At 37.4% G+C, this 20,545-nt stretch overlaps 1 protein-coding gene across 1 annotated transcript in view; it reads right to left on the bottom strand.

The window, feature by feature from the left end:
• The window catches only part of FCHO2 (FCH and mu domain containing endocytic adaptor 2), a 113,645-nt gene extending 93,985 nt beyond the window's left edge, over positions 1–19,660 (bottom strand). Inside the window, 4 exon segments of the mRNA XM_065873108.1 lie at positions 3,816–3,907; positions 19,452–19,544; positions 19,546–19,581; positions 19,619–19,660. Of these exon segments, the coding sequence (XP_065729180.1) occupies positions 3,816–3,907; positions 19,452–19,544; positions 19,546–19,581; positions 19,619–19,660 (263 nt within the window).
• Positions 19,661–20,545: the final 885 nt, after the last annotated feature.

Genomic DNA, 20,545 nt, shown 5'->3' with positions numbered 1-20,545 from the left:
AGATGATTGCACACACAGAAAATCCAAAAGAATGTACAGATAAATAAAATTAACAGAATAAACAAGAATCACCAGGCTGCTAGACGACATATAAAACTCAAACTCATTTACATAAATTTGCAACACATAACTTACAAACTGCTTTTATCTAGAATATATAAAGAATTCCTTCAATTTATTTTTTAAAAGGAAGAAAAAAACCAGAAAAATAGGCAAAAGATGAAGAGATACTTCATAAAAGAAAAGATGCAAATGGCCATCTTTTCATAAAAGAAAAGATGCAAAAAGGAAAGATGCAAAGAAAGGACACAAATGGCCATAAAAGAAAAGATGCAATATGAAAAGATGTTCAATCTCATTATTCATCAGGGAAACACAAATTAAAACCACAATGAGAGAGTACTACTTATCAGAATGGGTCAAATTAAAGGACAGACAAAACCAAGTGTTGATGAGGACATGCAGCAGTTGGAACCCTCCAACAAGGCTGCTGTTGGTGTAAACTGGTACAACCACCTTGGAAAATTCTTTGGCATTAACTACTAGAGTTGAACATACACATGCTCTAAGACCTGGCAATTCTACTCCAGGGTAAATCACTAATCTAAATATGTGTATACTGAGACACGTGTGCAAGAATATTCAAAGCAGTATTACTTGTAACAGTAAAAAAACTAGTAACATCCCAAATGTCTGTCAACAATAGTAGATAAATACATTTAGTAAATTTACATAATTTAATATTAAACAGCATTGTAAATAAATTATACTAAATTCAACACGTATCTCACAAAAGTGCTGAGTAACAGGAGTCAGAAAAAATATCTACTCTATGATTAAATTGATACACTCATTACAAAGTTCAAAAAATAGATACAACTAACTTCCTTCAACAGATAAATTACAATATATCCGTAAATGGAATATTACTCAATAATATTCAACAGATAAATTACAATATATCCGTAAATGGAATATTACTCAATAACAAAAAAGAATGAATTACTGATACATGCAACCACATGGACCAATCTCAAAATAATTATACTGAGTGAAAGCACTGGACAACCAAGTATATCCTATATGACTCCATTTACATAAAATTCTAGAAAATGCAAACTAACCTAAGTGTCGAAAGCAGGTGAGTAGTTGCTTATGGATGGGGTGGGGACAGAAGGAAGGTATTACAAAGGAGAGATGAATATGTTCACTATCTTGACTGTGGTGATGGTCATGAGTGCATGCATATGTCAAAATGTACGAAATTGCACACTTTAAATATGTGCAGCATATTGTGTGTCAATTATACCTCAATAAAGCTGTAGGGAGGGAAGAAAGAAAGGAGCAAAGGAGAAAGGGAGGAGAAATGAAGGGAGCATGGAAGTGGGGAGGAGAGGATGAGGATATGAGAAAAAGAAAGTCTGAATGACTAAGTTAAGAAGTTATTTAACCTTTCTGGGTCCCAATTTTCTTATCTATAAAATAGGACTTAGAGTTTTGACAGTTAAATGAGATAATGTATGCAAAGTCCTTAGTGCATAGCATATGCTTATGTCTATCTTTTCTTCCTTTCTTTATCATTCACTCCTTCAAGAAATACGAGTATCCAATTGTGCCAGGCTCTGTGCTAGGCACTGGATACAACAGAATTTTGTATACTGTTCCCCTATAAGGAACAGAAACAATAACAAATAACAAAAATGAGTATTACAACATTTTATAAATACTACAAAGAGATATATGATGTTGAGAGAGATTACAATAAGTGATTTTGACCTAGTCAGAGAGATTAGGAAAGGCATCCGTGGAGAAGTGAGCACACTGCTGACCTCGTAAGGTCAGCATGTACAAACAAGGACTAAGCATGTAGAAAATCTGGACTGAAAAAAAGCCTGCCAATAAAATAGCCAATGTCTCTGGAGAGGAAAAAGGAGTCTGAATAAAGAGGAGTCTAGTGTGAGCTAAAGCTTGAAAGGCAATTTGGGATCAGACCACACAGTTCTGTCTTAAGAGCAATAGGAAGCTTCTGAAATGGTTTAAACAAGGAGTAACAAACTGATCTGTAGTTTGAAGAAAACAAAAAACACTCCAATTACAGTACAGAGAATAAGTTGCAGGAAAACAAGAATGAATGTAGATAGGCCAGTTAGGTGCTACTGCTGCAGTCCAGGCAACAATAATGATAGCTTGGATCAGGACAGTGATGTTAGAAATTCATTCTATCAAAAAATCTTTACTGAGGGCCTACTAAGGGCTGAGCTCTATCCTAAGTGCAGGAGAATGAACAATAAGCAAAAAAGACAAAAAAAGAAAATCCCTGACCTTGTGGGGTTTACAGTCTAGTGGGGAGAAACAGACAGACAAATAAATAAGTAAAATATCACTTGTATCTGGTGGTTGTTAAGAGCTATGAAGAAAAATAAAGTAGGGAAGGGGGAGTGAAAGGAGGTGTTGTCTCACTGCCCACAGAATCATTAAGGGGTCAGATTCTGAGCAAAGAAGGGATGACCCGGGAGTCCTGGACTTCTTAACTGACATAAATAGGGCTAAAACGCATAATTACCACTGCTCTGTTGGTCTCAAGGTAGATAATTATAGTAGTGATGTAAGTATTGGGGGAGAAGGAGGCTAGGGGATGTGCTGGGAGATGCAGAGTACTAGAGTCTCTCCTTTTACTTTTACCAGTGATGAAAAGTGAGCCAGTGAGGGACAACTTTATCCATAGCACTTAGGGCTTTATGGTCCCCCTTTTAACTCCAGTAGAAAGATGGAAGTCAAAGAGGATTTGTCTAACATGGAATAGTTTGTTCCCCAATTCCTACCAGCTGACAAACTCCATGAAGTAGAAGCTGCCTCTTTATCCCCAAAATCCAGACAAGTGCCTGGCACACAGCAGACATGGGATATATATTGAAAAAATAAATGAATGAAGTACTGTATCTAAAGGCAAAGTATCCCTATGTTAGCAACGTAAAGATTTTAAATGTGTTCACATAAAAATTACCAAGTGGGTCCAGCCACAAAATAGCCTTAATCAAATCAAATTATACTGATTTTATCATATATTAACGCATATATGTGGAATCTAGAAAAAACTGTACAGATGAACTGCTTTGCAAGGCAGAAAGAGACACAGATGTAGAGAACAAACATATGGACACCAAGGGGGGAAAGCAGGGTGGTGGTGGTGCAATGAATTGGGAGATTAGGACTGACATATATACACTAATATATATAAAATAATAACTAATAAGAACCTGCTGTATAAAAAAATAGAATTCAAAAAAAATTATACTGATTTTAATAGTTGGTAATTGACTATTGTATTCTAAGAGTAATAAAAAATTATGTTTCTAAATTTGCACAATTTAAAAACATGTACTCAGGACTTTTTAAATATAAAAGTTATAATAATACATAATTAAACTACAAGTTCAGAAAACAGTCTTTTCAAATTATTTGAAAAGTTTGTTTAGCGACATATTTGTTTAGAGAAATGGTAATATCTTATCCTACAAAATTCCTCAGTTTTTCTACTGTATCACCTTGCTAGCATATTCAATGAAAAATATATAGATAATATTTTCAAGCAGTGATTTGCAAATCAGGAGTTTATCAATGCCACTGACAGCCACTATTTAGTCCTCAGTGTGTAGATGACAGAGAACCACTACTTTAAAGTATAACTATAGTATACTTTTTAAAAGTGTAACTGATTACTTTTATCTAAATCCAACTAAAATTTTCTCAATTATTTATATTCTGAAATTTATCTTGATAATGAATTGTTAAATGACTTATTAAAAAATACATACCTTTCTCTTACAAAATCTGCTAGTTCTTTTGTCGATATCTGTCCATATTTCATATTATGGTAAAGGACATCAAAGCCACTATTTTTTTCCCCCTAAAATTTAAAAAGATTTTTAGTTTAACAAAGAGATCAAAATGACTTAAGAATAACTAACATGCAAGTCTAATGCTCAAATGAGCTGTTTTTCCTTAATTTAACCATTGTTGCTCTAACTGTATAACTTTAAACTGTATCAAAGGAATACTGTATGCTTTGATACAGTTTACAATATATTATATACACACAATACACACATATACATTCTATAATCACTCATAAAGATATATTAATGAAATTCATCTGAAATTTTAATAAATAAATGCAGCATAATTTAGAAAAGATAAACATGGACCTTTTAAAATACATTACCAAATCTCATGTCAATTCCTTTAACCTGCATTGAGAGATTCCTGATTATTTAATTCAGAGTCTGTACTTTAACTGAATCTTGACTTCTGAGTCAAGACAGAATTTACTAATCACATAAGCACTAAATACCACAAAACACTTTATAATCACTAATCTAAGTCTTTCAATAAACTTAAACAACTTGAGATGTGAGAAAGGAGATAAAATTTTAATAAAAGAGCAGTAACAGTCTATTGGTTAGTCCTCAACTAATGGGAAATTAACACAACTAGACTACTACACAACCCTAGAAAATCCTAATGCCATTTAATCCAATATAAAGCTAAATTAGCAAGTCATAACACAGAAAACATCAGAAATATCAATTTTATACGTGAAATGAAAGACTATTTATAAACTAAGCTCAACAACTCTTTTTGCAGTTAGCAGTTTTTATTTTTCTTCAGTGACAATAATGAAGAATCGAACATATTTGTTGGAAATAGAAAGCAATGCCGTAAGCAAGTGTTATGCAAACTGAAACTTAATTTTCCACAGTCCACCAAAAACAGGAAACATAGGAACTTCCCGCTAAGCTGAAGTGATCCCTAATAAACCTGTCAGCTAATATAGCAAGTAATTAGACTGTTATACATACAATGAATTAAAACATCATGTTTGTAATAATACAAATAATATCCTTAGCATTTGAACATCCATTTCCATTTATCAAGAATATAAAATAGGGCTTCCCCGGTGACGCAGTGGTTGAGAATCCGCCTGCCAATGCAGGGGACACGGGTTCAATCCCGGGTCCAGGAAAATCCCACATGCCGCGGAGCAACTAAGCTCGTGTGCCACAACTACTGAGCCTGTGCTCTAGAGCCCGTGAGCCACAACTACTGAGCCCGCATGCCGCAACTACTGAAGCCCGCGCGCCTAGAGCCCGTGCTCCACAATGAGAGAAGCCACTGCAATGAGAAGCCCGTGCACCGCAACGAAGAGTAGACCCTGCTCGCCGCAACTAGAGAAAGTCCGCGCGCAGCAACGAAGACCCAACACAGCCAAAAATAAATAAATTTTAAAAAAAAAGAATATAAAATAAAACTACAGTCTCCTATAAATCTAAACACATCCATTTGGCTTCTACAATTTTTCATGTTTAAAATAAAGAAAAAATCTGTGATCTAACTTTAGTTATTTACTTTCTCTGGGTTTTTCATGCAAATTTATTCCAGTCAAAATAATATTCTCTGAAATAACCATTAACACTAGTCTATAGCAAGCAAAAATAACATCACCATGCAGATTAGTGTATTTATAGACAAAATAATCAAGGGCCTGAATCCTCCAAGGGATCCATTCCATTACTTGAATATAACAAAGAAACTACAAATAATTAAACTATCCACCAACTCCCATAACATAGTCATGAACCCTGAAAAAAACAAATCTGAAATCTAAAACTATAAAATCCAAAGTCTGGAGCTCTCAGTCCCCAAAGTTCTCCCCTGACAACTACCACTTTTCATTTGCACATAATTCTAACAAGTCAGGTTACCTAGGTTCCCAGTGTGTATTATGCATATTCATCATGCATATTCAAATTAGAAATGAGCTGGTACTGAAGGGCTATTCACACAAGCACACAGACTATTAGAAGAAATAATATTTACCATCTCTCTTTTTAAAAGAAAACAAGAAAACTTGGAGATCATCTAGTAACTGGGGCAATAAGGTCCTGAGCATTTTGTTTCACTGTTACAGTACTGTAAACATTAATCAATCAAGGAAAGGTTAAAAAAAAGCGGGGGGGGGGGGGGGGGGAATTCCCTGGCGGTCCAGTGGTTAGGACTCCACGTTTCCACTGCAAGGGGCCCAGGTTGGATCCCTGGTTGGAGAACTAAGATCCTGCAAGCCGCGCAACCACAGCCAAAAAACAATGGTTAAATTACATTCAGAAATCTAGGTTCTTATTAAGAAGTTCTCAAAAAGTAAGCTCTTTATTTGGGAAGTTCAGATATGCAAATAGCATATTACTTGAAATTACCAAGAGAGGAAATGAGATTTATTCATTTCTTTACCATTCAATATAACAATATTATTACAGTAACAGTAATATAATATACCTTAGGAAACAGTACTAGCTATTCCATCCCTCAGGTCTTCACTTGGAAAGAGAAGGAAAAATACCAATGAGGATGTGAAGCTGAAAAGGTCTGCTTCAAGAGGCACTAACGACTACACATAAACACGCTGCGTGATTACAAATCCATGTGTCACTTCTTCCTATTTGGCTATTCATTCATTTACTGAGTTCTAAAAAATGTAATACGCCTGATCCTAGGCACTGTTTTCTTAATTTTATAAATCTATTAACACAAACATTTATTGATCATTAACTTTTTCTCTGGCACAAACTAAACAAAAATTGTAATATTTCAAATAGCTCTCTCTCCACATACACACACACACACACACACACACACACACAAATATACATGTATCTTTAAAAAGAAAAAACTTCAAAGTCAAATACCAAGAACCCAGGCCTATTGTCACCTTGTCAAAAACTTACTTTACAGCTTTTCATAAGAGATGACAGTGTATTAAATACACACATATCTATACATATGTCAAAAAATACAGTAGGAGACAAGTGGCTTCAGTGTTCACCTGAAAAATAAAATGGAAATTCTGGGGAAATGGGGAAGACCACTCTTGAAACTGGCAATCGTAACTCATATTTCTGTCACCATCTGCGATTACCCAGGTTTTTTTTAACTAAAAGTACCCCCATGTAGGTTCTATTAATTTTTTAATAGCCATCAATGTTTTTAGTCTAATTCAAAGACAAGTAAAATAACAGTAAATATTTCTGAATTACATATCCATTTTATCACCCTTGACCTTGAAGTGGATATGTTCCTATCATTTTCTTTTTTAATTTAATTTTTATTTTATATTGGGGTATAGTTGATTTACAATGTTGTGTTAGTTTCAGGTGTACAGAAAAGTGGTTCAGTTATACATATAACTATACCCATTCTTTTTCAGATTCTTTTCCTGTATAGATTATTTCGGAATATTGAGTAGGGTTCTCTGGGCTATACAGTGGGTCCCTGTTGATTATCTATTTTCTATATAGTAGTGTGTGTATGTTAATCCCAAACTCCTAATTTATCACCCCCACACACACACCTTTCCCCTTTGGTAACCAAAAGTTTATCATTTTCGACACAAAAAATTTTTTTTCTTAACATAGTCTATTAACTCAAGCAAGCAGAACTTGCTTTTTCTTGGCTAACTAAAATACACAAATGTACAAGTAAGTTGATGACAGAGTTTTATTATCAAAAAGAATTATAGCTAAAGATGTTTTCTGGTCTTCAATATTTTACTAAAACTGTAAATGTGCACACCCTTTAATCCAGCAATTCCACTTTTAGAAATCTATACCACAAAAACACACATACAAAGATAAATGTGGAAAAATATGCACTGCAGTACTGTTTATAATTGTGAAAAAACGGAACTCAGAAACATCCATTAACATTACTGGTTAAACTGGTTAAACAAATGATAGTATATCCTACAATGAAATACATATAGTGTTTTTTAACTGCAGTAAAAAAAAAATTGCAGTACATTTTTAAGTATTAATTTCTTAAATCTGCCCAGATATACATGTCAGTGAGAAAAAGAGCAAGTTGTAATTATTCATAAAAGCCAAAAATAATCTAATGTTGGGAGCAACCTAAATGTCCCAAACTGATGAATGGAGAAACAAAATGAGGTAGATCCACACAATGGAATACAAATCAGCAATAAACAGGAAAAAACACTGACACATATGACTTTATGGATTAACCTCATAAAAACTTTACTAACTGAAAGAAGCCAGACACAAGAGACCGTATACTGTATGATTCCATTTATACGAAATGTTCAGAACAGGCAAATCTATAGAGAAAGGAAGTGGATTAGTGGCCACCTAGAGCTGAGGGTAGAAAAGAGCATTAACTGTCAATGGGCATGAGGGATCTAATTATTGGGAGGATGATCATGTTCTAAAATTAATGATTGCTGCACCACTCGGTAAAGTTACTAAAAATCAACGGATTGTACACTTAAATTGGGTAGATTTTATGATATGTAAAATGTGCTTCAATAAATTTTGTTTTAAAGCATGGTATGAAACAGTATACGTAAAACTTCATTTCCATTGAAAAAATAACAGGTTGCATATATGCATACAAACAGAATCTGAAGGCATATACAGCAAACTATTAACAGCAAATTATCTCTGGAAAATGGAATAATTTCATTTCAGAGCATAGGTTAACTTTCTAATAAAAAAAATAATAAACAGGTCAAGTCTTTAATACAGGAGTAACAGAGCTAAAAGCTATACTGACAGGCAGTTGTAAAATGCAATTTTCTCCCAAGTACACTACAATTGTTGATATAAAATCTTGATTATCAATGGCCAATATTTTTTCTTCTACTGATCAAATTTTTATTCTTTTTTTTTTTTTTTGGCGGTACGCAGGCATCGCACTGTTGTGGTCTCTCCCGTTGAGGAGCACAGGCTCCCGACACGCAGGCTCAGCGGCCATGGCTCACGGGCCCAGCCGCTCCGCGGCATGTGGGATCTTCCCGGACCGGGGCACGAACCCGTGTCCCCTGCATCGGCAGGCGGACTCTCAAACCACTGCGCCACCAGGGAAGCCGTATTCTTTTTAATAACAATTTTATTGAGATATAATTCACACACCATACAATTTGGCCATTTAGAGTGTAAAAGGCAAAAAATGTTAACATATTTACAGACTTGTGCCACCATCACTGCAATCAATTTTAGAACACCAAAAAGAAATCCAAACCTGAATAGCTAGATTTTTAAGAGTAGGTATTTACTCATCAGTGATGAGCTTATTTTCAGCTAGCTTATTTATTAATCAACATGTAAGAAATTACGTATGTCCACAAAAAAATCAGTACACTAATGTTTATAGCAGCATTATTCATAATAAAGGTGAAAACAACCCAAATGTCCATCAACTAACAAATGGATAAGCAATGTGATATACCCATGCACTGGAATTTACTCAGCCATAAAAGAAATGAAACATTCGGGTTCGAGCCTGGTCCAGGAAGATCTCACATGCCGCGGAGCAACTAAGCCCGTGTGCCACAACTACTGAGCCTGCGCTCTAGAGCCCGCGTGCCACAACTACTGAAACCCGCGCGCCTAGAGCCCGTGCTCCGCAACGAGAAACCACCGCAATGAGAAGCCAGCGCACCACAACGAAGAGTAGCCCCTGCTCACCGCAACTAGAGAAAGCCCGCGCGCAGCAATGAAGACCCAACGCAGCCAAAAATAAAATAAAATAAATTTATAAAAAAGAAAACAAAAAATGAAATATTGATACATGCTATAATACTGATGAACCTTGAAAACATTATGCTAAGAGAAAGAAGCCAGTCACAAAAGACCACATACTATGATTCCCCTCCTATTCAAGTCCAGAATAGAGAAATCTATAGAAACAGAAAGTAGATTAGTGTATTGCTTGAGGTGGGGTGAAGGTGAGACATGGGGTGATAAAAGGTACGGGATTTCTTTTTGAGGTAATGAAAATTTTTGAGGTAATTTAAGACTGACTGTGATGATGGTTTCCACGTATCTGTGAACATTACCAAAACCACTAAACTATACACTTTAAATGATGAACTGTATGGTTCACAAAATATATTTCAATAAAGTTGTCCAAAAAGTTAAATAAATAATATTTTATCCTTTTTAATCAATAAATTCTAGCAGGGAAATTTTCAGTATTAACTGACAAAAACAGCTACTAACACCACTGCTGACCCAAGGAGGACAATTACAATGAAGGTTTACACCAAGACAGGATCTTTTCTCTGCCAATCTCAATGCACTTTGCAAAGAGGTAGCATTTCCATACAAAGCTTCCCGAATGTGACTTGAGCTAAATAAAATCTTGTTATAATCCAATATAAACAGGTGTAAAAATCTTTTTAATAATTCCTAATATGAAGTGGAAAAAAAAAGTTTTATCATCCTTTAAAGATGGAAATCCAGAATCATACAGGTCCTTTAAGAGAACACAAACTTAGTACCTTTGTGCCCCCTAAATACTCTAATTGAAGTAAGATGACTGCAATTAACAGTTTGTTGTATATCAGTCCAGATTCCTTTTTGCATACATATAGTAATATTTTACTGCTTAATATGAAAATGAGATCATGTTATGCATATTGTTTTGCATCTAAATTATCAATTAAAGTGAAATTTAGCTGAAAAGATAACTAAGTTATAAGTAAGGTCACCAAGTCACTAATAATGTACAGATTTTTTTCTGTCGACAAGTGAGATATCCTTGAAATTTCAAGTTAAAAAGTTTAAGTCATCAAATCTATTTTGGTAACTCAAAACATCTTTTTCTGGTTGATCTTATAACTTTATACTTTAAAAAAATTTTTAATAGACATAAAATACAATCAAAATATTTCCACTTGAAGAAAAAAATGCACTCCTCTATTAACAATGCTATGAAATTCCTATTTTAAAGAAAATGGAACTGTTAACATATCTGGGTTTTAGAGAGCCACGGAAAGTAATAGTGTAAAAGCACAAAACTATAAATCCCATAGATTTTAATTAAGGCTTTGAAACTTCTCCTTCAAAGACCTTTTAAGAGCAACAGTAAAACCAACACTAAAATTAAAAACATGGATATTCTTCACTTTTGATAAGTCCGAGAACTAGAAAAACAGGCAAAAGATTAAGTGTGTACACTGTATAATCAGGCTATTCATTAAAACGTTGATTTTACCTCGTTTCCTTTTTAATCAAAAAAAATTTTTTTTGGAAGGAGAAAAGAAAGGTCAGGAGGTACTATCATGTGAATAGCAGTAACATGCCTAAGCTTCCTCTCAACTCTAAACTGCCTCAAAAATAAATAAATAAATATCATCATTTCCTACCTCTCTACATTTTCCTTTTACTCTAGCTCTTACTGACATTTATTAGGTAACCTTGGACAAGTCACTGTAAAATATACCATTAATGTGTGTTTGATGTAATCTCACTTTATCCTGCCTTCTCTGAAAAAACATGATGAAACATTTAACTAATTCTGGAGGTATTTTTTTGCTTTGAAGAATGGCCCCTCTAGTGAAGAATCTTCTAGACATTTTTGATAGGAATTCAACGAATATGCAATGACAGCCCTCCAGGTCTATTTCTGCCTTGAAAACTGCTAGGAAGAAAAGAATAAAATACATGCACACAGTTTTTCTACAGGCAAACAGGACATTCAACCACAAGTTATAATCTCTTCTGATCAATGTTCTATTTATGTATTAAAATTTTCACACAAGATCACTAAAACTATTCTTCAGAGCTCTTGGCAAGATATTGCTAAAGCAGAAAACAGTGATTAAAACCTAGAATGAACATTGCTCAGCAGTCGGAACAAAGGTGACTCAAACACATCTGTCGACAAATCTTATTACTTAAAAAAAAATCATTTTCTCACCCCTCAAATACTCCTCCCTAATCTTTTAAATTACAACTCAGCTCTTCCAATTAGTTAAACCCTTCAAGCCATCTAAAAAGATACCATATAGACACAACAAAAATAGCAGAAGCAAGTAGTTTTGAGGTAATTTTTTATTCTTTTATCTTGCAAATTTTCTCTAATATTCTGTAAATGTAGTTTTCATTACTTTCAAAATGAAAAATAAAATAAAACAACAATTTCAGCTTTCTCAAAAACTTTTCAATCTATGCTTGGAAAGACACACAAGGCTACCTTCTTAATCTGACATTCTGTTCACCTTAACACTTAAATCTCCAGTCCTCATAATTCATAAATGGAAAAAAACAAAAACTGCAAGTAACCTAAATGTCCAAAAGGGGAATGCTATAAAAAAATTACATCTTATCCATTCCATGAAACCTATACTGAAAATATTTTCAGAGAATACTTAATCACATGAGAAAAATGTTTTGATGTTAATATCATTTGAAATTACCAAGATACAGAACTATATAGTAGAACCTGTTTTGAATTTTACATTTCCAAAGAAAATCTTAGAGGACAGAGTAAAAGGCTTTAGGTAATTTTTATTTTCTTATGTGTTTTAACGAGCACATAATAAGTTATAAATAAAAAAGAAAGACATCTTCACTGGCTGTTATTTCAACGAACTAAAAACTAACACTTCTTATTTAAGGCCCCAGCACCACCAATTTGCTTTACTTACATTATACCTTCCTATCTTTTCCCTAAAGTCAAACAAACATGCTTGTCATATCTTCCATAATTTTACTCCTGCAATTCCACTAAGGAGCATGTGCATGATGGAAATGAGGGAATTGTGTACCTCAACTTCATCACACAGTTCACTAATCACTTCCCAATTTAATCCTCTCTGCCTCTGGCCATTCCAGCAACATTCTCTAGCCTCTACCAATAGATAGACAGCGGACCCTTGAGCAGCATAGGTTTGAACTGCGCAGGTCCACTTACACGTGGATTTTTTCCAACAGTAAATACTACAGTACTACTTGAATCTGCAGATGTGGAATCGCAGTTATGGGGGAACCACGGATAGGAAGGGCCAACTATAATAACTATAAGTTATACCCTGATCTTCAACTGCACAGGGGTCAGCACCCCTAACCCTCACATTGTTCAAGGGTCAACTGTAATTACAGGTCTCCATTACTGTTTTGCTTTTGTTTTCCCTCACATCTGACCAATTTTTGCTTATCTCTCTGGACCAGATTCCTACTAAAATTCTTCCAATTCAAATATCTTTTCATTTTTCCACACTAGATAAATTGAAAGCCAAGCCTTTATTCCTTTTTCTGTATGTCTCCACGCCATTATATTTGTATACAGACTTCTTAGGGTGCTTCTGTTAATTGTTTGAGAATTATAAAATCAAGATGTGGATAATCTCAGGAGATATCCCGTGACTCAAAAAACTCCTTCCAAAATATGTGTGTGTATGTGTGTATAAAATATGTATTTCCAGGGGCTTCCCTGGTGGCGCAGTGGTTGAGAGTCCACCTGCCGGTGCAGGGGACACGGGTTCATGCCCTGGTCTGGGAAGATCCCACATGCCGTGGAGCGGCTAGGCCCGTGAGCCATGGCCGCTGAGCCTGTGCGTCCGGAGCCTGTGCTCCGCAACGGGAGACACCACAACAGTGAGAGGCCCGCGTACCACAAAAAAATATATACATATATATGTATTTCCAAAGGGCTTATGGTAATCAAAAGTGCAGGATGACACAAAGCATACTCTTCTCCCATGTGTTTGCTAAAATAATTTAAGTAGTTCTGAAAGGATTAGAACCTTTAGGATTTCATCTGTAGGGCTGGAAAAGAGCCCAGACAGCAAATTTTTATCAGTCCTCTAAAATCCTTCCCCTAAATTAAACTTATGCACACTAAATCAGCATCAATTTCTCAATTTCAATGATTAAGGCAAAAACAAACAAAAGCACCCTCCCACCGCCCCCCCCAAAAAAAACCTAACGGCCTGACAATAACATTTAGTTCCATCTAAAATACTATAATTTTCGGCTTCCCTGGTGCACAGTGGTTAAGAATTCACCTGTCAATGCAGGGGACACAGGTTCAAGCCCTGGTCTGGGAAGATCCCACATGCCGCGGAGCAACTAAGCCCGTGTGCCACAACTACTGAGCCTGCGCTCTAGAGCCTGCGAGCCACAACTACTGAGCCCACGAGCCACAACTACTGAAGCCCACATGCCTGGAGCCCATGCTCCGCAACAAGAGAAGCCACCGCGATGAGAAGCCTGCACACCGCAACGAAGAGTAGCCCCCGCTCGCCACAACTAGAGAAAGCCTGAGTACAGCAACAAAGACCCAACGCAGTCAAAAATAAAATTTTAAAATAAAGAAGTAAATTAAATACTATAGTTTTATAATATCTACCTGTCAAGTCTATTTGAACCAAGTTAGATGAATCTGTAGTTTGAATTTTCATAGCTTGTTGCAGTTGAAAATAGTTTGGGCATGGTTAACTGGCTAACAGTTATACAATAACACATTTTAACATGTATGTTATTTGCTTGTATACACAGGTTATTTCTGGAAAGCTACATAAGAAATTGGTAACAGTGATTACCTTTTGAGAGATCTTGGTGGGTGGATAAAAGGGAGATTTTATACTACATTCCCTTTTGTACCTTTTAAATACTAAACCAGGTAAATTTTGCAAATTTGTTAATTACTGTATATATGTAAATATACAAACCTACACACTTTAAAAATTTTAGTATATCATCTGATGGGATCAGATCCTAAGCAGGTACCCCAAACTACAATATTTGGAAATTTCAAGTAATAAAAAGTCTATATTCTGGGTTTCTATGGTTGCCTCAACTAATTTTTTAAAGATGTATATTTTAGAATTTTCATATGGATAAATAACCCCAAAGAATATGTGTGGGGGGGTGCTGTTAGTCTCTCATGTAGGATACTAAATTTCGACTAAATAACCAAGCAAAAATATAATAACGTTTTGCATTCCAAAGTCCTATTAATAGCAACTCCAGATTTTTAAAAACATTTTAATCCTCCCAGTTTATCCATGTAATGACAGATCAAATTTTGGATATACGGTATTATGCCTCTTATATAAGGGACTTGGGCATCATGTAGATTTTGGTATTGGTCCTGGAACCAATCTCCCAAGGATACCAAGAGAGAACTGTATAACCTAGTGCTCTGAATTTATTTAAAAGTAAAGCATGACAATACCAGTGAAATCAATAGATAAATGGTATGAGACTTCTGTACTGGTTAATCAGAAAAAAAAATTTTTTTAAAAAGAAATAAGGAAAAACTTCAGAACAAAAATACTGAAGATAATTATTCATTCATTCTTGATGTGCTGAATGGAGATCTTTGGAAAAAGTCACCTAACTAAAAATGTCATTTCATTACAATGTGATGTATGCTAAAGAATACCTGGTGTCTTTGGGGGAATACTTTATATCTTATATTGACTGGGATTACTATGTAAAATGAGGTTTATAAGGTATTTAAATCAGGTATGCTGTGCTCACTTGTTTTTTCCCCTTAAGTAATTATCGCTATGAAATCCATTCCTTAAAAAAAACTTTTTAACTCTTGAATTAAATAATTTGGACTTATATAAAAATATATAAAGCCATTTTAATCACTATATTGTAAGGCTGACATATATAATCAAGAGTATTATAAACTAGTACTTGACTCTTTGAGAAAGAAGCAGCAGATGGAGAAACTTCTTCAGTGCAATATTTGTCAATACCTTTTTGAAGTTAAATAATCTTTTGAAGGACTAACTGTTCTTATATATTAAAGGTAACAGTGTGGATTTCTGTTATCAACATTATTTTTGCTGTCCAACTTTAATAGAAAGAAAAACATTTTAAACTTGATTATCTTTGTGACACTATACTTTGTGGCAAAAACTGACTTAACAGCAACAAAACACCTGCTGTGTAGGAAGTTTGGGATTTTTTTTTTTCTTCAAAGTATAGTATTAGGTAAAGGAATTTGTAATGTAGCATATAGTTTTACTTTAAGAAAAGCTATAAAGAAACAGGCAGGATGTGCTGCTTTCAAAATGAGACTTGAAGAGAGTTTGAATGATTCAAATTTTCCTCTAATAAAATGCCACAACAAAAAGATCTGTCTTTTTATATGTAGGGAAAAAACCAATTAACAGCTTGTTTGGTTAGAAACCTAAAACTTTAAAGGTTCCAGTTACCTCACTTTGACAAGTTTTATTTTGTTTTGACAGTGCCACTTTAAATATTAGGGGAGAAAAGTGAAATTAATATTACAAATTCTTTATTTTAAGAAATTGTTAATAAATGATTCAGAAATAGGTAAATTTTTAAGTTGTCTTAAATAGACAGCTAACAAATTCTGAGAAGTTATTTAGTTCCCAGGGTTTCCTAATTCATTTAGTCCTCCTTTGGAGCTTTTTAAGATCCAATTTAGAGCCTTCAACCCCAACCAGGAAGTAAAATAAAATGCAGTATATTTTAACTATTTGTACTCAATATTGGAAGTGAAGGCAAACACTAAAACACAAACTAGACTTGGGATTCTCTCTAGATTTCAGATAACCAAATTTATTTCCATGCCTCTACTAAGAGGGAAAACAAGGGGCACACAAAAACCTGCAAAAAATGTTCATAAAGCATTATTCATAAAATAGCCAAAACATCAAAAAAGGCTATGTTCAAAACTCAATGAACACAAAACAAAAGATAACCTTAAAATGTTAACATGCAATTTTGAATTAAGTTAGCAAATTTCAAAAACACACTCATGCATCCAAAAATACAAAACAGGACTTCCCTGGTGGTGCAGTGGTTAAGAATCCAATGCAGGCGACACAGGTTCAAGCCCTGGTCCTGGAAGATCTCACATGCCATGGAACAACTAAGCCCATGTGCCACAACTACTGAGCCTGTGCTCTAGAGCCTGCGACCCACAACTACAGAGCCCACGTGCCACAACTACTGAAGTCTAGAGCCTGGGCACTGCAACAAAGAGTAGCTCCCACTCACCGCAACTAGAGAAAGCCCGCCTGCGGCAACTAAGACCCAACGCACCCATAAATTAATTAATTAAAAAAAAATACAAAACATTCTAACAACACCAAATTTTAAGTAATCCTTATAGAAGTTTTACAAATTGCCATTGTAAAACCTGAAGTCTAAAATCAACAGGCTAAATATAAAATTCATATGGAAAATCAAGGGACCCAGGAGAGCCAAAATTATCTTGAAAAAGAAGAACAAAGTTGGAGCACTTCCCCATTCCAAACTTACTACAAAGCTACAGTAATCGAAACAGTGTGGTATTAGCATAAGGATAGATGATGGGATACCAGTGAAAATCCAGAAATAAACTCATACATCTATCGTCAACTGATTTTTGAAAAGAGTGACAAAACTATCCAATGGAAAAAGAAGAGCCTTTTCAACAAATAGTGCTGGGACAACTAGATCCACAGGCAAAAAACGAAGCTGTACCTCTTCCAGCACCGTACACAAAAATTAACTTCAAACGGATCATAAGCCTAAATGTAAGAACTAAAACTATATATAAAATCCATAGAAATAACATAGAAGTAAACCTTTGTGATCCAGGGTTAGGAAAGACTTCTTAGATATGACAACAAAAGCATACGTGACAACAGAAAAATTAGACAAATTGGACTTCATCAAAATTTAAAACTTCTGTGCTTCAAAGAATACCATCAAAAGAGGGAAAAAGACAACCCACAGAATGGGAGAAAATACTTACAAAATCATGTATTGTAAATCAAAACCACAATGAGATATTACTTCACACCCAACGCTACAATAAAAAAGATAAAAAAAAAAAAAAAAAAAAAGATAACAAGTGTTGTCCAGCACATGGAAAAACTGGAAACCTCAGACATTGCTAATGGGATTGTAAAATGGTACAACCACTTTGGAAAATGTTTGGCCCTTCCTCAAAACATTCAACAGAGAGTTACCATAGGACCCAGCAATCCCATTCCCAGAAGAAATAAAGACATATATCCACATAAAAACTTGTACAGAAATGTTCATAGCAGCATTATTCATGACAGCCAAAAAGCACAACCAACCAAATGTCTACCACTGATGTATGGATAAATACAATGTGAGATAGATAGATACAGAGACACACCCACACACCCACACATGCAATGGAACACTATTTGGCCATAAAATGGAATCAAGTACTGCATGCTACACCCTGGATGAACCCTGGAAACATGCTAAGTAAAAGAAGCCAGTCACAAAGGACCACATGTATGAACCCATTTATATGATTATGTCCAGAACAGACAAATCTACATAGGCAGAAATCTATAGATTAGTTGCCTAGGACTGAGGCAAAAAGAAAATGTAGTGACTGCTAATGAACACTGGTATTCTTCCTGAGATGATGAAATTGTTCTAAAAGCGTGGTGACATTTGCACAATTCTATGAACAGACAAAAAATCCTTGAATTGTTAACTTAAATGGGTGTATTATACGGCAGGTGAATTGTACCTCAATAAATCTGCTAAAAAAAGGAAAAAAAAACACCCTAACGTCTAGTATTTATGTCGATTGTGGAAAACAAGGAACATTCAAAACAAATAACTATGAACTGATTTCATTACTAAACAGGACCATGCTTGAAACACTCAGAAATTAAGAACTTAAGACATACCTTATTCACTTTAAGAGTACCACTTTAAATATTTCTACGTCTTAACTAAAATGGCATTGTGGCACTCGCAACTGTCAAGCCATAAAATGGGATTCCTGAGATACCTGAGTACACATACTACTTTCCTGTACATGGCTGAACTGTGCTTCCCATTACAGCAAACAATAACTGCAGAAAAACACTCCACAGGGAGACTGGGAATTCATTCTCAGAGAACCACCTAACGCTAATACTGAGTTAAAAGGAGGGTGTGGAAAGAATGAGGAAGGGGAAGGAGCACGGAGAACAGGGAGACGCATCGGCGCATTTAAGCCCAAGGAACCCAGTTCCATTAAATTCAACTTTTATACGCTTTGTGAACAGGCCCAGAGGCAAAGTCCTGGGCGCAGACCAACAAGGCGAGCTGCGAGGCCGAGAGGAAGTGCTGATCCAGCCCAAGCCCGCCCGGGAATTCGTGGGGAAATGGTGGGGGGCCAAAGGGCTAAGATGGGGGCCTGCGGGGTGGGAATGAGGGGAGCCCCTCCGCCCGGCTCCAGCCCGCACTCGCCGGCAGCGCGCAGCTGGGGGCGGCCGCGCCGCGGGCCCGTCGTCCGCGTCCGAGCCGCGGAGCGCGCCCGGCGCCCGGAGTCTCCGGCGGGGCCGGGTGCCGTCTCCCGCCCCATCCGGCGCTTTGTCCCAGCGCGGGCGGCGGGCGGCCCCTCGGCGTCCCCACCGCGGGCTGAGGGGCCGCGCTGACAGCCCCCGCCCCCCGCAAGGGCGGCAAGCCAGCGAATCGCCCGACGGGTTTCATCCAAGCGGGACGCAGCAGGCGGCGGTCGGAGGACGCCGGCCCTGCCCGCGAAGCCGCCGCCGCCGCCGCCGCCGGCCGAAGCGCACGCAGGCCGAGGTCAGGCGCAGAAACCCTCGGACTCCGAAACCCACACAATGTCCAACATCCTTCTCTTACCCAAAAATTCTCAACGAAATGCGCCATGACCATCCTGCCGCCGCCGCGCTGGGTTCCGCGTCCGCGCCCTCCCGCCGCTCCGTAAACACTGGCCCGGCCCCCACGGCGCCCCCGCCTTTCGCCGCCGCGGCTGCCGCCGCAGCCGCCGCCGCCGCCGCCGCCGCCACCGCCTTCTTCCCGGAGGCCGGCCCGCACCCTCCAGGACGCATGCGCCACCTAGCGGCCGCCGCTGCGGAGCGAACACTCAAACGCCTAGGCTGGGTTGCGCATGCGCCTCGGGCCCCATTGCCGGGTCTTAGTCCCGTCCTTCCCACTCCAGCGCGGGCTCGTCTGAGAAAGAGTATTTTCTTGGGAACGGTGGAGAACGCCGCACCGGAGCAGTCACCCGGGAGACTGTTCGCACCCTTCGCGGTGCGATGGGTACTGGCTGAGGGACGGAGCGAAGAGAGGGGCCGGCCAGGAACAGTGGAACCCACAGCCAGGCTGTCCCCTCTCTTCCTCCTCGCCAAGACTCGCTTCCTGAGCTTTCGAGTATCTCGAAGGTTCCCAAAGTCGGTGCAAGCTGGAATGGGGGAAACTTGGCCTCTAGCCGACATGAGGAGACGCTGAGAAATGGTCAACAGGGTGCCTTTCCTTGATAGGGAATTAAGAACCAAAACAAAACTTTCCGAGGCCGGAAAAGGAGGAAACGCCCTGTCGCCTGAGAGCCCTGGGAGCTGCGCGAGACCCAGGCACCAAGTCCTCGGGGGAGGCCGCTGACCTCTAGCACGCCCGGAGCAAACCAGCCGGGACGGCCGAGCAAACCAGCCGGGACTGCCGACAGCAGGAACGTGACCCGAAACCAACGAATTTCCCTAACTCAGCCAGTTTTGCCTTTTTTTGTTGTTGTTAAGTCTCTTGCAGGACTTGTTCATATAAATCCATGGTTCTCCTAGCAACTTGTACATTTTGGAAAAAGAAACAAGTTCAAACACGCCTCGGCATAACAGAGACACTAAATCCCCTTCCCACGCCTTACTTTCCAGAGGTTAAGGGGCAAAAATTAAACCAGGTCATTTAGGTCTAAAATATGCAGTTCTTGAAGCCAAGCCTGA

This window comes from Phocoena phocoena, chromosome 3, assembly GCF_963924675.1.
Source record: "Phocoena phocoena chromosome 3, mPhoPho1.1, whole genome shotgun sequence".
NCBI lineage: Eukaryota > Metazoa > Chordata > Mammalia > Artiodactyla > Phocoenidae > Phocoena > Phocoena phocoena.
The sequence above is the reverse complement of the archived record's forward strand: the minus strand, read 5'-3'. Positions and strand labels throughout refer to the sequence as shown.